Raw genomic sequence first — 25349 nt, forward strand, 5'->3', positions numbered from 1 at the left:
ACTGTTAGTTCAACCTCCACAACATTTTGTAATTTGTGCACATCATAGTAGCAGTTTCTCATTCCTCCGAACAAATTGCAAATGCTTTTGGACATGCATCAATTGCTTTCATACAATTCTCTGCTGTTTTATAACACTATCATTTGCTTAGGTCATGTCAGTCAAAATTAACTATACTTATGACTGCTGAATAGTCATTCCCTATAAAACTAATAGTCCTCATTTCATTGCTTGAGTCATTACATACAAATATGTTGAACTAGTTGTCAAAATCTGTCAAGTAAGTCAAATTTTATACATTTCTTTATAATTTTTCCCCTGAATGGAGCTGGATGCCAGGGAATCGCTGCACACATTCATATATGTTGATGAGGCGGGTTTCAATCTGGCAAAAGGTAGAAGGCGTGGAAGGAATCGCATTGGACAGAGAGCAACCACTGATGTCCCAGGCCAACGAGGAGGGAATATTACAATGTGTGCAGCCATCTCAGAAAACGGCGTCCTCACCCATATGCCCCGCATTGGTCCATACAACACACAACATCTGCTGACTTTTTTAGACACTCTTTACAATCCCTGAGAATGACAGGGGTCTATATGGTGACCATCTGACCAAGTACGTTGTTGTATGGGATAATGTGCGTTTTCACCACGTAATTCTGGTCACACAGTGGTTTGCAGCACATGAAAGGATGCTGGTGGAATATCTCCCTCCCTACTCCCCATTCCTGAATCCAATAGCCAGACAGACAGGAACGTCTGGATGTGAATGAATGATTTACAGTACTGTGTATGTTGTATGTTCCAATTCAGTTCCAATATGTACTGCAATATTGTTTACAGTTGTGCACAGCTCTACCCAAAGGCCAAAGGGTGTTTCTTATGTTTGTTGTAAATTAGTTTGTATTTTTCTTTTGCACAATGCTGTGAACTAATTAAAATTGCAAAGAGCATATGCAGTAAAAATGTGAAACATACGTGTCTTGTACTCATTTACCTCACTAAATACAGCAATGTGTAACTGTAGATTTCAAATGGCTGTGCAAATAGTGTATAGTGCTGTCTTGAGCATTTTCAGAAAGTGTCACCAAGATCTGACTTTTTTTGCATTGGAAAACACTTACAGAGTGAACTGTCATAACGAAAACATGGCAAAGCCATTTGACTATCTTGTTCATAAACAATGGTGTCAGGACTTTTCATTTTGATGACAGTGACACTTTCATTGACATGAATACTTGCTTTTGAGGAATGAACTATCCATTTTGAGCAAGTGACACGCTTCTGCAGGTTATCACCTAGGTTTTGCAGTTTGTACTAATTGTTTTGAGAAATGCACTAACAGTTATGAGAACTTTAATTCTGATCAGAGAAATGCACCAAAGCAATTGAGAAAAACTGTAAATAACAATGTTGAAATTGAGAAGTACATTTTTTACAACTGGGGGGGGGGGGGGGGGGGGAGTGTTACATTACAGAGAGAGTTAAATACAGAAAAAAGATACTGTTGGGTACCGATACCGAATTCCAGGAATCTTGGTCATCTTGTTTGTGGTTTTAGGGAAATGGGGCTAAAATGTATTTGGGATTGTTCTTGGGATGGTTGGGCATCATTGCTGAATGAATATACCGGTAGTAAAATACCCCCCCCTGACACTCTGCTCTGGGGGAGCCGCTGTCATTGGTCACATTGTGATGATGTCATGACTGCTGCTGTTTTATAGTTAAGTCACAAGACCTCTTCTTTAGCCTGACAAAACCTCATGCCACTCGTGTGTGTGTGAAGCTGTGACTGAATGTCAGCTGTTGGACCCTGTGTGTGTGACACACCCTGTGTGTGTGTGTGTGTGTGTGTGTGTGTGTGTGTGTGTGTGTGTGTGTGTGTGTGTGTGTGTGTGTGTGTGTGTGTGTGTGTGTGTGTGTGTGTGTGTGTGTGTGTGTGTGTGTGTGTGTGTGTGTGTGTGTGTGTGTGTGTGTGTGTGTGTGTGTGTGTGTGTGTGTGTGTGTGTGTGTGTGTGTGTGTGTGTGTGTGTGTGTGTGTGTGTGTGTGTGTGTGTGTGTGTGTGTGTGTGTGTGTGTGTGTGTGTGTGTGTGTGTGTGTGTGTGTGTGTGTGTGTGTGTGTGTGTGTGTGTGTGTGTGTGTGTGTGTGTGTGTGTGTGTGTGTGTGTGTGTGTGTGTGTGTGTGTGTGTGTGTGTGTGTGTGTGTGTGTGTGTGTGTGTGTGTGTGTGTGTGTGTGTGTGTGTGTGTGTGTGTGTGTGTGTGTGTGTGTGTGTGTGTGTGTGTGTGTGTGTGTGTGTGTGTGTGTGTGTGTGTGTGTGTGTGTGTGTGTGTGTGTGTGTGTGTGTGTGTGTGTGTGTGTGTGTGTGTGTGTGTGTGTGTGTGTGTGTGTGTGTGTGTGTGTGTGTGTGTGTGTGTGTGTGTGTGTGTGTGTGTGTGTGTGTGTGTGTGTGTGTGTGTGTGTGTGTGTGTGTGTGTGTGTGTGTGTGTGTGTGTGTGTGTGTGTGTGTGTGTGTGTGTGTGTGTGTGTGTGTGTGTGTGTGTGTGTGTGTGTGTGTGTGTGTGTGTGTGTGTGTGTGTGTGTGTGTGTGTGTGTGTGTGTGTGTGTGTGTGTGTGTGTGTGTGTGTGTGTGTGTGTGTGTGTGTGTGTGTGTGTGTGTGTGTGTGTGTGTGTGTGTGTGTGTGTGTGTGTGTGTGTGTGTGTGTGTGTGTGTGTGTGTGTGTGTGTGTGTGTGTGTGTGTGTGTGTGTGTGTGTGTGTGTGTGTGTGTCTGTCTGTCAGTCGTCAGCCCCGTGACTGTATGCTTGTAACTGTTGGATCATCTGTAACTTAAACACACCTGTATCACAGGTGTAACTTTGTGGCTTGTTACTCTTTCATCTCATCCTCATAGCCAATTCTATTTGCGATCGTTTGATCCATATACAATATATCAATCATCAAACCTTTATTTAACCAGAAATAGAAACCCATTGAGACCGAGGTCTCTTTTTCAATGACAATACATACATAACAAGGCACACATACAACCGATTTTTTTTAATGAAAAGTCAAATTCAGCTTAAATACATGCATGCATATTGTTTTACTATTGAATTCCCCTTTTTGTGTTGAGTTGTTAAGCCACCCTGCAAAAAGTATTTCTATTGCTATTTTGAATCTCTCTTTCCACTCTTTCATGAAACATTTCTGGGGGAAACCTTCCCTGAGACACACACGGACTGACCACACACCTGTCCTCTCTCTCTCCCCTCCTCAGTGACGGTGTGTGAGCCCGCCTCCATGTCTGCTGCTGTGGTGATGGATCCTCCCAGAGACGGGGGCTTCCTGCAGTCGTCCTGCGGCACGGGGGACAGCGTGGCCTCCCTGGAGGACGTTGCCGTGGATACCCCCAAGTACGTATCTGACCGCTTCTCCCCTGCATGCTTTGAGTTCCAGGTGACCAACAGACCAAAACCAAGTGTCCTTAATATCTTGTTATCGGAAAAGATTTAACTCTCTCATTCAGGATTGTGAGTGAGTGCAGATGGTGTGTATTATCTTTGAATTAGGGCTTTAGAACGGGCTCCAGTAGCCTAATTTTACCCATGAACCGTAGGTGTTCTGAGAAACCCACCCCTTGTGGCCAACTATACAGGCTCGTTTATGCTTCACGTGCTGGTTAGTTACGATGTACTGTAGGCAAATTGTCAAAGTTTCTAGCAATGAGTCAGACCTGCAGTGATGGATTCCTGTGGTCTGTGAACATTGTGTTGAAAGCTCAATGGGTATGTACTAGGAGACCCTGGTGGACGGCGAATGAGGCGGTTGCTCAAGCAGCGCTAGAAGCATGCCGGGGGGGGGGGGGGGGGGGGTTCATATCAGAAGTGTGTTCATATCATATCTCACAGTCACTGGCTTGTGTTTGCTAATATTGTGGACTGTACGTTTGTCAGTTTTGCTGTAGACTGTGGTTGGTGCTTGTCTGGCCTAGTTAACACAATATCGTGTCCTCCTCACTCTGTAATAGTTTTAAATGAGGGTTGATGTGGAAAGGCATGCCGATGTCGGCCAAATATTCCCCCTATGCCTCATACCCAAATGCAAAATGCTTTTTATAGACTCCCATGTGTTTGTGATTACAGTTACTATTTATGAGGATTTTTTTTTTTTGATCCACTTTTTCTCCCATCTTTCCATATTTTCTCCCATCCCAATTTCGTATCATCCAATTCAACCCTCCCCTGTCACGAACGCTGTTTCTTGCCTCCCACAAGCCGGCTGCAATGTGGACTAAGTCATACATAGCACAAGTCCCCTCCGGTACTTGAGGTAACAGCAGTCGCATCTTTTCACCTGCGCAGCTCGATCTCTCAGTGTCGAGGAGTAACGCGTGGGAGGCTCACGCTGCCCCCGACACTTCCTGATTCTACTGCGCAGGCGCACCAACCGACTTGTAGGAGTCGCTTGTTCACAACGTTCGATCCCCACCCTTCAGTTTTCCCTCCCCGTAATACGGCCAATGTGTATTACTGCGGACGACCAGCCAAACTGAAAAACAATGTGGAGAGCTGGATTCGAACACGCGAATCCTAGCGTCTCCACACTGGTGGCGAGTGCCTTGCCCACTACACCACCTAGCCGCCCTCCTATTTATGAGGATTTTTAACCTGTCTGTGAAAAGAGAAAGGCCTCTCCTTTATTATAATCTCATTCTTATATTATTATTAAGTCTTTCTACTATTTTGATCACCCCTTGTGAATAGGACAGTTAAAGTGTGAGTTCTAGTGAGTAGAATGAGACGTTGAGGAAATTAGATGTCTACTTTTCCTAGAAAGTCAGTCAGAGGGAAGGTTTCTGTCCAGGGTTATTCCCACTGGATAACTTGCAAGGACAACAGGCGTGGGGACCCACTCAAGTGTGTGTGTGACTTAGGTGTGTGTATATGTTAGGGTTTCAGCATTTAGGGTGGTGAAATGTATTTAGTCAATGGAATGTCCTCGTAAGTATAATAATATGTGTATGTACTGTGTGTGTGTGTGTGTGTGTGTGTGTGTGCGTGTGTGCGTGTAGTGAGTCTTCGGAGGAGGAGTCGTCATCTGGGGAGAGAGAGGAGGAGGGCGGAGCTAACAATGATGTCACCAAGCCAGCAGACATCCCTACTGAACAGCTGTCTCACACACGCACAGGTGAGAGATACACACTCACTTACACACACATACATAAGGTTGAGGTTTGAAAGCATTTTATCAAATCTGAATCCACTATCGAATCCAAATCCTCTAAAATCCTGTTTTAAGGTAATTCTTTTAGGATTTCTTGGGTAGAGAATGTATATAGCTTTTTAATTAAATTATTCTTTGAACAATGTAACTGGGCAGAATCATAAATAACCTAATATCGAAAGATTGAGGTTGAGAATAGTTGTAGAAGAAGATTCGATTTAACTCCGAATTGAACAAATCTGGGTATTTTTTGGTTCCAAGACGGAACTGCCAAACAGAACCCCCCCCACACACACACACCACCTGAACACATTCATTGCATCTTGGCAGGCAAACAGGTGATTGTAATCAAATAACATGTGATTATTATTAAAAGACTGTGGCCAGTCAGCAGTGTTTATGGCATCGTGCCACGTTGGTAGAAAAAGCACAACGTGTCACGAGAAATGACATTTTCTTTTATGTTTTTTATCAAGATTCCTGGCATCAGTGACGGATGTGGCTCTTAGGTCGCTTTCACATATAGTTTGGTGGACTCTGTGCGATTCGGGGGGTGAAGTTGCGACATTGGTTGCATTCTTCATTTGGTTCGGTTTGCTTTCACACTGCAATTTGTCAAGTGCACCAAACTTTCTGAACAATGTCACGCAATCGAAAAGGGCGCTCGTCTATTGGATATATAGAATCCCAAAAACAGGCTTCGGGGACAGCTCTACAGCACACATACACACACACCACATTATTCTGCGAAGCAGCCCTGCCCAGCACACACACATACACCACATTATTCTGCGAAGCAGCCCAGCGCACACACATACACCACATTATTCTGCGAAGCAGCCCAGCGCACACACATACACCACATTATTCTGCGAAGCAGCCCAGCGCACACACATACACACACCACATTATTCTGCAAAGCAGCCCAGCCCAGTGCACACACATACACACTCCGCTGACAGCAGGGACTCTCTCTCTCTCTCTCTCTGTTTCACAGTGAAGTAGAGCAGGCGGGACAGCGCCACAGTGTTTGTTTAGTTTCCTTCTCCCCAAGATGCACAGTTTATCGGGTCACTTCCTATATTTGCTCTTGCGTTTGGTCCGATGAGCATTCACACCACAAAAGTACGCACCAGGGTTCACTTGGAAGCTAACCGAGACCTACGTTTTCAGGCGGACCAGAGTTAGCTTTTTTGGTCCGCACCAGAGTTTGTCAGAGCATTCACACCACGCCAAACCAAGCGGACTATCTGAGGAAACGAACTCTGGTCCATCTGGTCTGGACCAAACAGCTCTGGTGTGAAAGCGACCTCAGTTTGAATAACTGGCGAATGAATCAAAGGTGGCATTTAAAGGGGAAAGTTCACCAAAATAAAAATAAAGACATGTTTTTCCTGTTATCAGGAGTGCTAGCTATCTGGTTTTGGTGTGATTTTCAAAGATTCTGAAATATTAGCTGTAGAGATGTCTGCCCTCACACAATAGAGCTCGATAGCATTTATTTGTTGGTGCTCAAAATGCCGAAAAATTACCCCAACAGCAATGTCTCGTTCCAGATATCATGACATGGTTACTCAACGATAATTGACATACCTTGGTGTAAACAGAACTATTCTGATGGGCTGTACTTCAGTCTCAAGTTCCACACCATCTGGATCAGGGGTGGGCAACTTTGTATATGGTGAGGGCCACAAAATGTCCACAATCAATCTGGGGGGCCGCATTGTTTATCGGCAGTCCCGCCAGTAGTACCCCATCACTCAAATAGCCCATAATAGTCACAGATGTGATAAATAAGGTATATAAACAATTATAATTTGTTGTAACTTTGTTTTTATTCCATTTCAAATGCATTTAGTAATGCAATTTCAACTTTATGAATTTATAAACAGCTGAATTTAAAAGTATTGCTGTGACCCCAAATATATACAAAAATGATCAATTATAATTAAGGCTTCTAATAAAATAAATGTATGAACTTAAAGCCCACTGCTCAACAAACACAAAGCAGCATTCCTGCTGCATTTCACTACAACAGTAAATCAAAAGTGCAATAATAAATGATTTTGTTAAATGTATAAACTTTTATCCTGCTACTAAACAAAACATTATAACACTGAAATGCATGTTATGGATATGAAGCACTCAGGAATGTTTTGTTTAGTAGCAGGATACGAGTTTAAACATTTAACAAAATCATTTATTATTGCACTTTTGATTTACTGTTGTAGTGAAATGCAGCAGGAATGCTGCTTTGTGTTTGTGTTATTAGTGTTATCTGAACACTACAAAAGTAAACAAGTAAAGTGCAAGTAAAGTAAAGTGCAATACTACATGCCTCCCATTGACCCTTTATCAAACTGGCATGACATTCACCCTCGCCCCACAGTGGGTCAATAATGGTTATAATAATAATAATAATAATGGTCCCCTCTCTACACCTCTCCATCATCTCCCCCCCCCCTCTCTACACTACTTCATCAGCTCTCCCCCCCTCTCTACACCTCTTCATCATCTCCTTCCCCCCCTCTACACCTCTTCATCATCTCCTCCCCCCCCTGTCTTTAATGAGACACTTGTGGTCTCTCCATTTGGCGCACAATAGCAGGAATGTCAACTTCAATGTTTGTGCATGCAATCTGTATCAGATTAAATAATGTTTCATCCGACAGCCTGTTTCTCTCCTTTGACTTGATGTGCTTCATGTTTGAGAAATTGCTCTCACGTATGTATGTGCTCCCAAACATACTGGCCATAGAGAGGGCAAAGTCCCTGAGGAGTGGGAAGCGGGGCTCAGGTAGCAGTTTCCAAAACGAAATTCCCCTCTCATTTCTCTTTGCTTGAAAAAAAGGATCTGACTGTAGCTCGCACAGTTCAAGCTGCAACGGTGGGGGCTGCTCTGACACCGTAGCAGTGAGGGGGCCGGCAAACAGCGCTATCCGTGACTGCATGCCGTTGAAATCTTCAAACCGATCATTGAATTGCATTTGCAGTGTTTCAATGTCGCTCCTGTACTTTCCGACGGCTCAGCCATCGGATTTCTGTGTGTAGCTGCAAGTCGCCATAATCAGTGTCCATCTCTTCCAAAAAGGAGACAAACTTTCTATGGTTTAGTGACCTGTTGCCTCCACGAATTAGATTGGTAACCTTGGTAACCAAATCCATAACATGGCTGTATTCAAGCTTCTTGGCACAGAGAGCCTCCTATATCAGATAAAAAAAAAAAAAACGATTTAACAACTCTCGCATATAATTTGACTACACTCGACTCGCATTGGTCATTATAGTGACGCACAATAGATGGAAATTATGTTAGCGAACTTACCTGATGTATAATGCAGTGCAGCATTGGACACTCAACGCCACTCTGCCTTAGAAGCCCGGCGAATCCATCGGTAACAACAGCCGACAGTTTATCAAAACCCCCATATTGCTGCACGGCACTTTCAACAGCGTTGAATATGTGCACACTAGGGCTGACCCCTATTAGTCAAATAGTCGACTAATCGATCGAAAGGAGCCATAGTTGACTGCCAACTCTTCTTAGTCGAATACAATATAAAAAAATAAAAAAATATTATAATTTTTTTTTTTTTTTTTTTTTTTATATTTGCCTGGGGCCGCATGGAACGTCGGTGAGGGCCGCATGCGGCCCGCGGGCCGCCAGTTGCCCCTCCCTGATCTGGATGGATAGATAGATGGATGGCACTTTCTATTTTGGGTGAACTTCCCCTTTTAACATCACTATGGAGACCAGCACACAGCATAACACAAAGGAAGCTAAGATAAGATAAGAAAATACATTCCTTTATTGATCCCCTTGGGGGAATTCAGGCATCATAGCAGCATGGGGCAGGTCAGACAATTGGTGGCCAGACATTCCTAATAGTTCTCGAGTTCTGCAGCTATGTTAGCTATATGTTGAATACTATATTCTATACTATATACTATACTATATCACCCCATTCTCCTTGCGGACACCCACACATTCACGTCAAGTGTTCCTTTATTAATCTCCTTGGGGAAATGCAGGTATCATAATGGGAGGGGGGGACGGTACAGGCAGGTCACATTAACATAAAACATCATACAGCTTCCCCCGCTGCCCTTCTCTCAGGTTCAACACACTCCCTTTGCAGCACAGGTTTCCTTTTGCCAAGGTCAGCGATACCTAATCTGTCCACTCCCTCTGGAGCGTTTTTCCATGAGGAAGTGGGCTAACAGGAAGTCACTGAGCTCCACAGCGCTCCGTGTCGGTAACGAGTGAACTTCCCTTTTCCTGCTTTCAATCTCCTTTGACTCCGGCCAAGAACATTCTGTGTGTTCCGCGTCCTAACCCTATCGGCTGTTAGCGCTGAAGAATGTATTAATGGGGCAGTTCAGCCAAAATAGAAAAGAAAGACATTTTCCCCCCTTACCCGGAGCACTATCCAACCAGATCGCTTTGGTTTGTTTCGTTTTGGAGATGTCTGCCGTCACTCCAGTGTGATGGAGCTGAATGGCCGTCGGCTTGTGGCGCTCAAGGCACCAAAAATAAATGTGAAAAATCGATTTTCTACTGAAGTACACCCCCATTCATTATTATCTAGTTCAATAGAGAATCGTTTATTTTTTATCCACTTTTCTCCCCATTTTCTATTTTTCTCCCATCCCAATTTCGTATTTCCAATTCTCCCCTCCCCTGTCTTGAACGTTGCTAGACTATGCCTCCCACAGGTCGGTTGTAGTGAGGATAGAAGCCTTGCATCACGTGTCCCCTCCGGTACACGAGGAGGCAGCCTGTCGCATCTTTTCACCGCAGCAGCTCGAACCCTCAGTGGCGAGGAGTAACTCGTGGGAGGCTCACGCTGCCCCCGATGCTTCCTGATTCTGCCGCACCGGCGTCACCAAACCGACCTGTAGGAGTCGCTGACCACAACGTCAAATCCCCACCCACCGGCTTTCCCACCCCCTAATACTGCCAATTGTGTTAGTATGAACGACCGGCCAGCCGGTAGCAACGCCGAGAGCTGGGCTCGAACCCAGCGTCTCCTGCGTTAGAGGCGAGCGCCTTGCCCACTGCGCCAATCAGCCACCCTAATAGAGAATAGCTCCTATGTGAAACTGCTCACAACCAGGTCTGTAGAGTAGCCGGGTCATGATTAGATCAGGCTCCACCGAGTGCATTACTTGCCCATTGGTGTATGCTTTTTATTATGTTATTAATATATATTTTTTATATAAAAATAAAACCCATTTTGTTAATTTTCGCATATCAGTGCCCACATACAAGCCGAGGTGACACTCTGCTCTATGGTATTGGAGTGAAGGCAGATATCTCGTAGTGAATCGTACCGAAATGATCGGGATGGATAGATGTTACTCCAGGTAACAGGTAATTTTGGTGAACTGCACCTTTATCACCTAGCTATTTCAAGGTGTACCTGATGCCATTGTGTTCATTAACGTCATCACACACACACACACACACACACACACACTGTCACACACACACACACACACACACACACACACACACACACACACACACACACACACACGCACACACACACACACACACACACACACAGTCACACACACACACACACACACACACACACACACACACACACACACACACACACACACACACACACACACACACACACACGTACACTGAGAACTTTGAGGTGAAATCACAAAGGATTCCTTGTTGCTATTAAAGTGACTATTTTTTTTATCCACTTTTTCTCCTTCTTTTTCTGTTTTTCTCCCATCCCAATTCAGTCGTGCCAATTCCTCCCTCCCCTGTCTTGATTGTTGCTCGCATGTGCCCCCCACTGGTCGGTTGTAGGGAGGGTTGAAGAATCTATCGCATGTCCCCTCCGATACATGCAGAGTCAGCCAGCCACTTATTTTTTTCACCTGCCAGCACGGACTCTCATTGGCGAGGTGTAACGTGTGGGAGGCTCACACTACCCTCGACATCTCCTGTCCTTGCTGTGCAGGCGCCCTGACCGACCTGTAGGAGTCGCTGTTTACAACGACCAGATTACCACCCATCGACTCCCCTCCCTCTGACTCTGCCAATTAAGTCAGTATGACGGCCGGCCCAAGCCGGAGGCAACGCTGACAGCCGGATTCGATATCGGTGTCTCACGCGTTGGTGACGAGCGCTTAGACCGCTGCGCCACCCAGCCGCCCCTTAAAGTGACTCTTGTTGTATGAAGGAGAACAAAAAATCCACAAAATAATGTAGCAAGTCAAGTTTCTTTGCTTTTATTTCTCACGGCATCGGGTTGATATCTGATACTAGTATCTTGCACTAGTTAGTACATCCCCACAGGTACTGTCCATCCCTGCACTAGTACATCCCCACTGGTACTGTCCATCCCTGCACTAGTACATCCCCACTGGTACTGTCATCCCTGCACTAGTACAGCCCCACTGGTACTGTCCATCCCTGCACTAGTACATCCCCACTGGTACTGTCCATCCCTGCACTAGTACATCCCCACAGGTACTGTCCATCCCTGCACTAGTACATCCCCACAGGTACTGTCCATCCCTGCACTAGTACATCCCCACAGGTACTGTCCATCCCTGCACTAGTACATCCCCACAGGTACTGTCCATCCCTGCACTAGTACATCCCCACAGGTACTGTCCATCCCTGCACTAGTACATCCCCACTGGTACTGTCATCCCTGCACTAGTACATCCCCACTGGTACTGTCCATCCCTGCACTAGTACATCCCAGTGGCGTCGTTAGCCATGGGCTTCCGGGGCTTTAGCCCCGGATGTTTTTCTCCCAGCCCCGGATCTACTTTACCTTTTTTTAATTTAATTTTTTTTTGTCAGCATTCCCATTGTCTGTGCTGAATGTTTGTTAGTGTTTGGTATTTTTTGTTGGTTTTTAGTACTTTTAAACATCCATTTTTAGTAAGTAGTTTTCATTTGATCCTATAATTTTTTCATTCACCGATTTGTGGACTTTTTTTTTAGTGTCCTGAAAGGCGCCTTATAAATCAAATGCATTATTATTATTATTATTATTATTATTATTATTATTATTATTATTATTATTATTATTATTATTATTATTATTATTATTATTATTATTATTATTATTATTATTATCATCATCATCATCATCATCCAGGAGGGAAAAGACACTTTGGATAGGAGGGACTGCATCTCTGCCTGTCCTGACCAGGAAACACTTTGCAACTGTGATCTCCTCTGGCAATAGTTGGATATTGTAATGTGTGGCGAGGGGTTGCAGCAATTCCACTGAGAGAAACTGGTCTGAGGCTGGATAACATGCCTGTATGCCTCTCATAAGTTGTTATCCAACTCATGAGAACCTGCTCTCAAGCTCTTGCAGCATTCTGTCGACGACTGGATAGAACAGTCTCTGAGCTGAGGTCTGAGCTTGTGCCACAAGATGACTCAACTACATACTCGTCATCCTTTTCTGCTTCCTCCTTTGGCTGGTAGTATGTTCCTCAATCCAAAGGCCATTATGGCCTTTGTCCTGTCATACATGTCCACTGCCATCTCTGAGGTGCGATAACCTTTGAGTGTGTCCTGCACTGTGCTTTTAAATAGTACAGATATTGAAGATGTGCACTTTAACGCAGCAGCACCTGGAGCCATCCATACCCATGTCCAGTGTCCTATAATAAGCTTTAATCGAACCCTGGTTCATTTCCTCGGATAGTCCGGTTGGTTTGGGGTGGTGTGAAAGCTCATTCACTCTTGCAAGTGAACCCTGCTGCGGTTCATTTGAGATGTGAATGCAAAGCGGACCAAAGGCAGGAAAATACCCAAAAATCGAATCTTTTTTTTATGAGAAGACTGAAACATATGTATATAATGAAACACACAATACAGTTTTTTTTCGATTGCCTAAGCATGATTTTGAAAACGGGGCCCGGTGTTTCAAAACACACAATTAGCACAACCACACACACAATTATCAGAACACATCAGATCCTTTGCTAAATTAAACACTTGTCAAAACCATACACTAATTTATAAAAACTACATTTTGTTTCATATGACTTAATTCTGTTTGAACCAGTTACACACACTGCTGTGCTTAACCTAAAACACATTTAGCAATTCTACTTCTCAGTGATTAGAGTACTGTAAGTGAAGTACGAAGAGAATGTGCAAATATACAATAAATTCACCAAACACTACACAAGACCAATGCTGTGATGAAAATATAATTTATTTATCTACATATACCCAAATCAATGATGCAGACTGATGAAAAAAATTACATTTTCTCTCCATATACCCAAATCAATGATGCAGACTGATGAAAATATAAATGTTCTCTCCATATAACCAAATCAGTCAACATTTCAACATGGAGAATCACAACAATACATGTCCCAGTTTTCATGCTACTATGTGCATAACACTGTAAGCTCAGCAAATATCAGACAAACATAAAATACTGTACTGTACAGGTTAAAATTACAGTAAAACAAAACAAAAATTGAAAAAATGTAAACAGAAAATACTAGACATTATCTCTTTGCCTAGCTGGATCTGGCAAGATAATTTTTTGTTGTGATTCTCCATGTTGACTGATTCGGGAAAATGGGAGAAAATGTATATTTTCATCAGTCTGCATCATTGGTTGTCTTGTGTAGTGTTTGGTGGATGTATTGTATATTTTCACGTTCTCTGTGTACAGTACTTCACTCTCCTTCCATTTTGGTTGAAGACAGGTGAACTCACCTGCTGCATTTTTATAGTGCTTAAACCTGATTGGTGTATCTACAATTAAGCAATGGTGTGTTTGTGCATCTGATGGCTGTGTTTAACCAATTGGCTCATATGTGTCGTAATTTGACATTCTGTGTCTAATGTAATGCAAGTGTGTTTAGTGTTTTGCAAATCACTGTGTGTATTGTTTTGCAAAAAGTGTGAGGCTGACATTGTAGGGGTGCAAATCTGGGCCTATATTTTGCTCCTTGAGTGTAAGGTTTTGATAATTGTGTAATACTTTTGATTTGAGTGTTTATGCAATTGAAGAAAACTGTAAAGACTAGAGATGAACTGTTTATTTCTTTTGTACATAGGCTGTGTGTAGCTGAGGGGTACAATTCCCTGACTGTATTGTTAGATATGATATTTAATACCACTACCTCATGTACTTTAACTTCTGGCCACCCAGTACAAGATATAAGTATGATGAACACTTTCCCACCTGATGAAACGAACCAACACAAATGGACCAAATCGAATATTTAATACAGCAAAGGGTGTACACAATATTCACTTAATTACATTTATGATTTGAAATGTTAAGTATGCACTTTTATGGCAAATGAGTATTCGTAGGTAAATCAACATTGAATGTCCAATCTCTGGTTGCGCAGGGAGTAAGTATACAACCTGGAATATTTAGGAAACGATAGCGATAGTACTTAAATAATTATAGCTGGATACACTAAGGGGGGGGGGGGTCCCGCTGGTTGTAAGACAGTAGGAGGGGGGGGTTAGAGAAGTCGCTGGCGGTATCCCATCTGGCCGACGGTGTCTTGGGAGAATCCAAAGTCTTAGACCCAGTGCCCACAGAACCTCGGGCCGCAGACGAACACAGCTGGACCCTCTGTGGAACGGTATCTGCCGGTCCACAACGGAGAGACGTGGTGCGACCTCACGTGTAGAGCGCCGCCTCACCTGTAGTCCTCTCCGGGGGGTAATTCCAACACTCGACAGTGTTGGCCTTTATCCATGGAATAATCAAAGCACATAAAGCATAATCCAAGAGCCGTGGAAGGCTCGCCGTCGTCGGGTAGAGTAATCCAATATACAGGTCCAGTCGCTCTTGACCCGGAGCTCCTCGGATGCAATCACCATTAGGGGTCTGACCAGCCTGGATAAGCGTCCAGATAACGTCAGGAACGATGGGGGTACTGATAACTGTAGAACTCGAACCGAACGATGCACCATACATAAATAGACTATTATTAGCTTAATAGAATACGTCCAACTCGACGGTATGGTGCCAAACTATGACCATTCAACTATTAATCTACACGATATCTCAATGCCTATTCTGGGCCAAGTAGGCCCTACTACACCGCACGTGCTTCGTGGGGAGGCTTTTGCGTCTGTCACTCTGTTGGAGGGTAAAGAACTGGACTAAAAGAAAGTTCTACTTTACGAGCGTCATATATATATGCGCTATGAACAAATAGTACCACACGTATTTCGCCCGGCATATTACTGCGCGGAACCGGGGGCTGCCTCGACATGTTAGGCGGCACGATTGAACTTGAACCTAGGGGTATGGCAACCTGGCGCCAGGTTCTAGTCCAATGGTAGAATGAAACTATTATGGGCTGTTTAGTAGAAACGGGGATATTCAATGCATATTGTACAAGGAATATACAGGGGATATCAAACGATATACAAATACAATTAAATATATATATATAAATAAATATACATATTCGGTTTAATCTGATCCTTCACAACACTGTGCATATGTTTGTTTGTTTGTTTATTTGCTTATGTGTATGATTCTTAACTGTGTTTTTATTTTGTTATTGGTGTATATGTGTGTATGTGGTTTCCGTTAGAATTTTTTTTTGCAGGTCTGAGTGTCCGGTAGATTTCAATCTACCGGACAAATGGGATAAATTCCGGTCAGAGTTTATTGAGCTTAAAAACAATTGATATGCCTATATAAAGAATGACATCATCAAGGCATTTATAATATTTTAACTTAAAACTATGCTACTTTTGCGTATATACAGTCATTAATATATTCCAAATAAAATAAGTCCCTCGAGACTTCGTGCTGCTGCCGACTTGAGGTGTCGGTGGGCAGTCTGCCCGACCTTAATAAACAGCAGTCTGTTATAATCACATTTTTATGAGCTAACGAATTCCGTTATATTGGACATTTATATTAATTATATCAAGCGAAGAACTGAACATTATCGTGGGTTTGCGTGATTTATATCTCCACCTCCCAACGACTTGGTGCTGGTCATAATGTCCGGTGAAAATAATTCCCTCTAAACACAATTTGATTATTTGAATTGTATTAAAATAGGCTAAAATTAAATAGCCTATGCGATGAACAAAACAATCATTTGTTTCATCGTTGCTTCACCAAGCAGCCGGTCTAATAATGACATTCTGTTGTCAGCGCGAGCTGGCTGCTGATATATTTACGTGAAGCATGGAGCAGCAGTGTTTTTAGGTCCGGTCTGGAAACCGCTCAGCAGCGCCCCCACCCAACAGCTGAATTGCCAATGGCTGAATTGGAGTACTGCACCCTGCCGGCCGGCAGATGGATGCTTCTCGCAAATATATCAGCAGCCAGCTCGCGCTGACAAGACAATGTCATTATTAGACCGGCTGCTTAATGATTGTTTGTTTCGTTCATCGCATAGGCTATTTAATTTTAGCCTATTTTAATACAATTCAAATAATCTAATTGTGTTTAGAGGGAATTATTTTCACCGGACATTATGACCGGAGAGATTAAATATGTCGGACTTCAACAGATTTTGCCGGTCAAAAACCGGTAATTACCGGCTAACGGAAACGATATATATATGTGTATATTTGTACTCCTGTTGGGGCTTCTTGGACCAGATCAATGTTTTATCTGGCTAAATAAAGGTTAAATAAATAAATAAGAAACTGATGATTTGGTCCTGTTAACTTTGAATTTTCTATGGGGACTGCCCAGATCCCTCTCATGGACCTGGACCTCACTTTGAGAACCTCTAATGATTCTAGTTATTCAGTATTCATCTCTAATTACTCTAAAATTGCGTATTAAAAAAAGCCCCCAATGTTTTCTAACCCTAAAAACGCCCCTGGTACATCCCCACAGGTACTGTCCATCCCTGCACTAGTACATCCCCACAGGTACTGTCCATCACTGCACTAGTACATCCCCACTGGTACTGTCCATCCCTGCACTAGTACATCCCCACTGGTACTGTCCATCCCTGCACTAGTACATCCCCACAGGTACTGTCCATCCCTGCACTAGTACATCCCCACTGGTACTGTCCATCCCTGCACTAGTACATCCCCACAGGTACTGTCCATCCCTGCACTAGTACATCCCCACTGGTACTGTCATCCCTGCACTAGTACATCCCCACTGGTACTGTCATCCCTGCACTAGTATATCCCCACAGGTACTGTCCATCCCTGCACTAGTACATCCCCACTGGTACTGTCCATCCCTGCACTAGTACATCCCCACTGGTACTGTCATCCCTGCACTAGTATATCCCCACAGGTACTGTCCATCCCTGCACTAGTACATCCCCACTGGTACTGTCATCCCTGCACTAGTACATCCCCACTGGTACTGTCCATCCCTGCACTAGTACATCCCCACTGGTACTGTCATCCCTGCACTAGTACATCCCCACTGGTACTGTCCATCCCTGCACTAGTACATCCCCACTGGTACTGTCCATCCCTGCACTAGTACATCCCCACTGGTACTGTCCATCCCTGCACTAGTACATCCCCACTGGTACTGTCCATCCCTGTGACCTATATATGGTGTTGACAGTTGGTGTGTTTCTGGTCATAAACACACGCCTCTAGTCTGCCAGAAGGTTCCTCCCTGTACAGCTGTCACTGTGAGGTGACAGAAGATTACACACACACACGCACGCACGCACGCACACACACACAGTGTTGTATGTAAAGGGAGCCAATAAGGTCACATGACCACACTATTCTCTATTGTATGTCTGTTTTTATTATAGGACTTTAACAGGGCTCATAATAAATACACAGAGCAGAGGCAGATGCTTGGATCCTATTGTAAATAACTATTTCACTGTAGTTCAGATATTGAATGAAGTTGTATTTCAGAGTTGTGATAGTAGTCCTCACGGCGACCCTAATCACAATGACCTGGGGACCTTTAATGGGAACAGACTGACAGCAGCCTGACAACTTGCAGTTGGTGGTCCGGTCATGTCGCCTTGTGTCACGTCGTAATGCCGCGTTGTTCTGTGACGATGGCATGATTTCGCGGTCGGCATGGTAACGATAAAGCAAGCCGATATCAGCCTGGCAGTTTGATAAACAATTACGCTCTGAACAGAACATGCAGAATTAGATTTCCCCCGCCCTGTAATAACACTGCGTTCTATTTTCCTCGTGTGCAACGGACGGCGAAAACATCTCCTCCTTATCTTCTCCCCGAGCAGACGAGGCTCAGCTGTGGACTGCTAAGCAACGTTCTCCGTGGAATGATGAGCCTTTTCTGAATTTCCCCAAGGGGATTAATAAAGGAACACTTGACTTGACTTGACTCGAAGGTCAATTAGGATCACTAATTAAACTACGGTTCGTTTGTGGTGTTTTATTATTTTTTTGATCCACTTTTTCTCCTGTTTTTCTGTGTTTTTCTCCCATTCCAATTGAGTCGTTATGCCAATTCCCCCCCTCCCCTTCCTGGTCGTTGCTCGCATGTGCCCCCCACTGGTCGGTCTAGGGAGCCCTGAAGTCTATCAGATGCTTCCTCCGAGACATAGGAGACAGCCAGCAGCATCTTTTCACCTGGCAGCGGGGACTCTCATTGGTGAGGTGTAACGTGTGGGAGGTCACACTACCCTCACCATCTCCCTCCCTCGCTGTGCAGGCGCCCTGACCGACCTGTAGGAGTCGCTGTTTACAACGACCAGAATACCACCCCACCGGCTTCCCTCCCGCTGACTCTGCCAGTATGACGGCCGGCCAAGCCGGAGGCAACGCTGACAGCCGGATTCGATACCAGTGTCTCTCGCGTTGGTGACGAGTGCTTAGTCCGCTGCGCCACCCAGCCGCCCTCGTTTGTGGTGTTTTAGAGTGATTGGCAGTCCCCATTGTTAGGAAGTCAAATACCAATGACAGAGGAACACATACAAAGTGGTGTGTCTGTGTCTGTGTCCCACTCTCCATGGCAACACACCAGCTCCCCGAACATGAGCCGAAGATATGAATAAACAAAGAGGCTTATAGTTCCAAAATACCCAAAGGTGGAGAGTTGGCACACACACAGATATTCGGGATGGAAATTACTCTTCTCAGTTTAACCAATTTAGTTTGGATGTGTCAACTTGGGCACGCTAATGTTTTGGCTTAGTGGTGCACGAAGGCCACTAGGCCCACATGTCTGTTGATATTGCCAAAATACATAGGTGAAATTGAGATTAGTCAACTTTACCATTGGGTATTCGACTATAAGACTTTGTTTTAGCAACACAAGCAAATAGACACTGTGAAGGTGCCTCCTTCTTATACATCAAACAAAGAGGCTGTCGGATTTAAAAACCCATTTTAGAGTAGAGTTCGTTTGGGTTAATGAGAGACTGTTAGCAGGAGTTCATTCAGACTGGTCTGCTTTGGCTTATGATGGAGACAATGACAATTTTCTTTGCTTGCATCGGTCCCAATGGGGGCTTTTTCTGCCCATGTCTGTCATTACAGGGTAATTTCATTGTAAAACAAGTTTAATGTGAGAGAGTGTGTCTGTTTATGTTATGTGTGAATTATTATGAAGCTCTATCGGGGCGTGTATTCCAAAGCCACCAGAGGGTGTATTCTGAAGCCATCAGAGGGTATATTCTGAAGCCACCAGAGGGTATATTCTGAAGCCATCAGGGGGTATATTCTGAAGCCATCAGAGGGTGTATTCTGAAGCCATCAGATGGTATATTCTGAAGCCACCAGAGGGTATATTCTGAAGCCATCAGAGGGTATATTCTGAAGCCACCAGAGGGTATATTCTGAAGCCATCAGAGGGTATATTCTGAAGCCATCAGAGGGTGTATTCTGAAGCCATCAGATGGTATATTCTGAAGCCACCAGAGGGTGTATTCTGAAGCCATCAGAGGGTATATTCTGAAGCCATCAGAGGGTATATTCTGAAGCCACCAGAGGGTATATTCTGAAGCAATCAGATGGTATGTTCTGAAGCCATCAGAGGGTATATTCTGAAGCCATCAGATGGTGCATTCTGAAGCCATCAGAGGGTATATTCTGAAGCCATCAGAGGGTATATTCTGAAGCCATCAGAGGGTATATTACAAAGCCACCAGAGGGTGCATTATTTGTGATGGCTCAACACTTCAAGGCACATGCCTAGGATCCAACATCCTAGGTCTGGATCCTACACATGTCCTAAAATATGTTGAAATAATATTTTATTATTTTATTATATTATATTAAAACAGAAAAGGCAATTGGGGCTCCTGGACTGAGCAACCCTGCACCCACACTGGGTATGTTGTTTTACATAGATGCTGGAGACTATACTCCTTTTTGAAGCAACATGATCATCAGTAATATCTGTTTCTTTGATTGCCTCATATAAGTCTAGTTCTGGTCTTAACTCATTGAGCGCCACGCTGTTTTCCCATCTTTGGCGCCAGCGTTATTGACAATTTTTGCAATGTTTGCGGACCCATCGTGTGTTCTGTATTATAGCTATGGAGACAATAGTATGGCTCATTTGACAGGCACTGTTTATAGTCCAACATTGACAAACGAGTTCATTTCTACATACTTTCGTTTGTGCGCTATTCCACGCTAAACATCGTCCCGTTTCGAAATAATCCAGTCTCGTTTTCTAGATAGTGAGATATGATGTGTTATATGCATATGCGCAAATCGTTCGGGTTGCTCGCCTGAAACCTATATTATTTCCAAATCAATGGTATATACCATATATAGATGTTTCTTCACAAAATCATCAAGAGGGGGGGGGGTCGTCGTTTTCCTGTCGTGTAACCCTGGCCTGCGATCGTTACCAAAAGCATGTTTTAGGTTCGGTAAAATACAACGCTGTGATCAATACAAAAGCATGTTTTAGGTTCGGTAAAATAGACCTAAAATAGACCTTACCTTAGTCAGAAGGTACTCCAAAATGAATAATCCCAGTAGGTCCATCGCGATCGTCATTACCGGTGTGCATTGGGCCTGGCTATAATACGGGAAACAATAGGTTTCAGGCGAGCAAATCTCAGACAGATGGCTGTGTTCTGATTCAATTTGAGGGGGAGGGAATTCCTGCAGCCAGGCACAAAGAGAGCGAGAGAGATACCTTAGAGACCCAGTTCAAAAGGTAGGCGATACTGCCACCTGTCGGGATTTGATAGTCATTGCAATTTTAACGTAGGCAGCGGTGCCAGGGAGACACAGGCAGGTCCGCATGAGCTTTTAGAATGGGAAAATCGAAAAAAAAGAAAAAACAATCTAAACCTGAGAAATCTCGGGGTTGGCGCTCAACGGTTGGATTTGAAACCAGAGAAATCTCGGGTATGGCGCAGAAAGAGTTAATATGACCAAAAACAAAAGGTTATTCAGCTTCCTATTCCATCCTAATTACTGTATCTCTAGGCTAAGGCCTGCCCTGTGTGTACACCTGTTGCTGCCGTTTAAACGAGGCTGTAGGCGTAATCGTCTAACTTGAAGCACCTGAAGCAGACAGTCCCTCGGATATGTAAAAGAGGGCAAACTTCCTTCAGCAATGACTAGAGTAAATACATTTAACCTAAATTCTCTCATCTTTTCATCCTCCCCTCCCTCCCTCTCTGTAGCTGTCCAGCGTCCAGTCTCTCTCTCTGTGCCAGTAGCGGGGGAGGCGAGGCTGTGGACGCCCCAGGGTGACGGGGAGGTGAAGCTGAGGATGGGGGAGTCTGGCCTGGCCGCCGAGACCCCAATCACCGTCAACCAGATGTTCACGTCGACCGTGGAGCGTTTCGGCAGCTACACCGCGCTGAGCTGGAAGGACGGGGAGCAGCAGAAGTCCCTCAACTACAGAGAATACTACCAGACCTGCCGCACCGCCGCCAAGAGCTTCATGAAGGTGAGAGCGGAGACAATTTTGGTGGTAAATCTTTATTAGAATGAGTGTTGTAACCCCCTTCATATCACTCATCATATCACTTCATTATCTGAGGATAGTCATGTATCAAACTATTGTTTTCGAGCATTGGTATCAGTCAACATGGGTAGAGCAAAATCTGATGTCGGTATCGGCCAAAAAAAATTGGTGAAACCCTAGTTCTTAGACTGGAGTGGGTACGGAAGAGACCATGTACATGCAACGTTGTAAATACTGTAACTTAATGTGGCAGTTTTGGAAATCTGTCTGTGGATATTGTACTCGCAGAAATAAAAACCCTCTTATAGGAAATACTAAGAACACGGCACAACAAGTGCCAGGACACTACATCTGATCAGTCAATGTTGTATTATCGGGACATAAACCCAGAATACACATTGGTCGCACATTGGTCGTACACGAGTGTCTGCGATGGATTTATACACACGGCACCGTGTGAAACCGGAGCGTAGGTTATCTATAGTGATAGAAACGCAGCATATCAGTCCGTAGATAAGATATTCTTTATTATTATAGGCGGTAATAAAAAACAGTTCAAGACTGTAAAACGTTCTGTGGTAAGACGTCACTCGGCGAGCATCTCTTTAGCGCAACATCACAGCAGTGTGTATGAAGACCACTGGAAACCAAACGAGACGTTGAAAATGTGAACGTTCTGCACGGAGAAGGGAGCCTTTGTTTACTGCTGCTCTGAGCCAGGGCTGCCTCCGCGACACATGCCCTGCTTCTGCTACACAATGAAGTGAGCATGTGTGTGTGTGAGTGAGTATGTGGAGGAGTTGGAGAACCCGGCATTGGGTTTAGAGCAGTATGTGGGTGTGTCTAAACGCACATACACACAAGCCACCGAACAAGTGGTGTGTGTACAAACACATCTGTTAAACAATAGGTTTCTGTTGTACTACGTTACATTCGCCCCCGGCTCAGTCATTTTAACCTTTTGGCAGGTCAGTTGCCCCCAGCACAACATGTACAGCAGGGCCAGACTAAAGGTCAGCTGTGCAGGCGGCAGGGCCAGACAGACAGCTAGACAGAAAGACAGACAGGCAAACAGGCAGACGGGTAAGCAGGCAGGCAGGGAGGAAGGCAGGCAGGTAGGAAGGCAGGGAGGAAGGAAGGCAGGGAGGAAGGCAGTGAGGAAAGAAGGCAGTGAGGAAGGAAGGCAGTGAGGAAGGAAGGCAGTGAGGAATTGATTGATTGATTGATTTTTATTGTGGAGTAAAAGACAGCATCCAAGGGATAAAAACATGAGAAAGTGCAAGCACTTATTTCCATCATGGTCCCTGATTTTGGACATGGACAGACATCATAAAACATAGAGCATCATAATAAAACATACTAAAACAGAGCATCATAATAAAAACATAGAGCATCATAATAAAACATAGAGCATCATAATAAAACATAGAGCATCATAATAAAACAAAGATCATCATAATAAAAAAACAGAATAAAACATAATAGCAACCCCATACAAAAAAGCACTTCCTACCCTCTCCTTCCTATGGCTATTCTATACTTCACTGGCTAGCCATTTCTTTGTGGCACGTCTAAAACTTCCCCCCTCCTCGATGTTTTTCAGGGCCACTGGAAGCTTGTTCCACTCCAGTGCTGCAGAATATAAAAATGTATTTGTGCCCATTAGGGAGTTAAATCTTGGCAGAATAAAATCCGTACTGCTCCTTCTAGTGGAGTATGAATGATTGTCACGGAATCGATTAAAATAATTAGATAGATATTTCGGACCTGTATTTTGAACTATCTTGTGTGTGAGACCTAATTTGATGTGAATTACCCTTTTATTGACCGGAAGCCAGTTTAGTTGCCTAAAGAAAGTTGGCCCTAGGTGAGAAGGAAGGCAGTGAGGAAGGCAGTGAGGAAGGAAGGCAGTGAGGAAGGAAGGCAGTGAGGAAGGGAGGCAGTGAGGAAGGAAGGCAGTGAGGAAGGAAGGCAGTGAGGAAGGCAGTGAGGAAGGAAGGTAGGGAGGAAGGAAGGCAGTGAGGAAAGAAGGCAGGGAGGAAGGAAGGCAGTGAGGAAGGCAGTGAGGAAGGAAGGCAGTGAGGAAGGCAGGGAGGAAGGCAGTGAGGAAGGAAGGCAGTGAGGGAGGAAGGCAGGGAGGAAGGAAGGAAGGCAGTGAGGAAAGAAGGCAGTGAGGAAGGAAGGCAGTGAGGAAGGCAGTGAGGAAGGAAGGCAGTGAGGAAGGCAGGGAGGAAGGAAGGCAGTGAGGAAGGCAGTGAGGAAGGAAGGCAGTGAGGAAGGCAGTGAGGAAGGAAGGCAGTGAGGAAGGCAGGGAGGAAGGAAGGAAGGCAGTGAGGAAGGAAGGCAGTGAGGAAAGAAGGCAGTGAGGAAGGCAGTGAGGAAGGAAGGCAGTGAGGAAGGAAGGCAGTGAGGAAAGAAGGCAGTGAGGAAGGAAGGCAGTGAGGAAGGAAGGCAGTGAGGAAGGAAGGCAGTGAGGAAGGAAGGCAGTGAGGAAAGAAGGCAGTGAGGAAGGAAGGCAGTGAGGAAGGCAGGGAGGAAGGAAGGCAGTGAGGAAGGCAGGGAGGAAGACAAACAGAATGGGACAGACAGACAGGGGGGCAGCTCAGGACAAGCCTGTTGGATTGTCTATATTGAAACCCTACACTGTGAGGCACAAGGCTGACTCAAGCCCAGTGTGTGGGATGTGTTTCTACACTCGCACACTTCTTTTTGTAGTCAGACACACTCATTCATAAACTGCTTGTGGCCAACACACAGAAAAGAACACACACACACACACACACACACACAGATAAGCTGCACTGTTTCTGATATTATATTATTATTAATACACTGGCTTGAACCTGATGGCCTTCACTTGGAGAGACTAGGCTTTAGGTACATGACACGTATGTTGTGAGTATCGTTTGGCAGCCTATATCCTAATCTGCATGGTGTCAGATTTCCAATCATAGGACTTGAGGTTTCCTATGTCACGCCTCATATTCTCTTCCTGCTGCTGTAATGAAAGACTCATTAAGTAATGAAGAGATGATATCTGCCTTCATACTAAGGATGCACCGATACCACTCTTTTCACTGACGATATTGAATTCTAAAACCTAAATCTCAAGTAACCTTTAAATAAATGTCACGTTCCAATATAGTACTTTTACTAACTTTAAGTACAATGTCAAGTTCCAATCCATACTTTTACTAACTTTAAGTATAATGTCAAGTTCCAATCCAGTACAGTATAAACGTTGATCCTTAGCTTGGGGTCACTGGACAAAAAACTA

At 44.3% G+C, this 25349-nt stretch overlaps 1 protein-coding gene across 1 annotated transcript in view; it reads left to right on the plus strand.

Moving 5' to 3' along the window:
- Positions 1-25349, plus strand: part of acsbg2 (acyl-CoA synthetase bubblegum family member 2) — a 74082-nt gene that overhangs the window by 15100 nt on the left and 33633 nt on the right. The window contains exons 2-4 of the mRNA XM_084310519.1: positions 3259-3394; positions 5053-5168; positions 21786-22054. Of these exons, the coding sequence (XP_084166645.1) occupies positions 3259-3394; positions 5053-5168; positions 21786-22054 (521 nt within the window). The remainder of the gene's footprint in view (positions 1-3258; positions 3395-5052; positions 5169-21785; positions 22055-25349) is intronic.

The sequence above is a fragment of the Notolepis coatsorum genome (genome assembly GCF_963971535.1).
Source record: "Notolepis coatsorum genome assembly, chromosome: 3".
Taxonomy (NCBI): Eukaryota; Metazoa; Chordata; class Actinopteri; order Aulopiformes; family Paralepididae; genus Notolepis; species Notolepis coatsorum.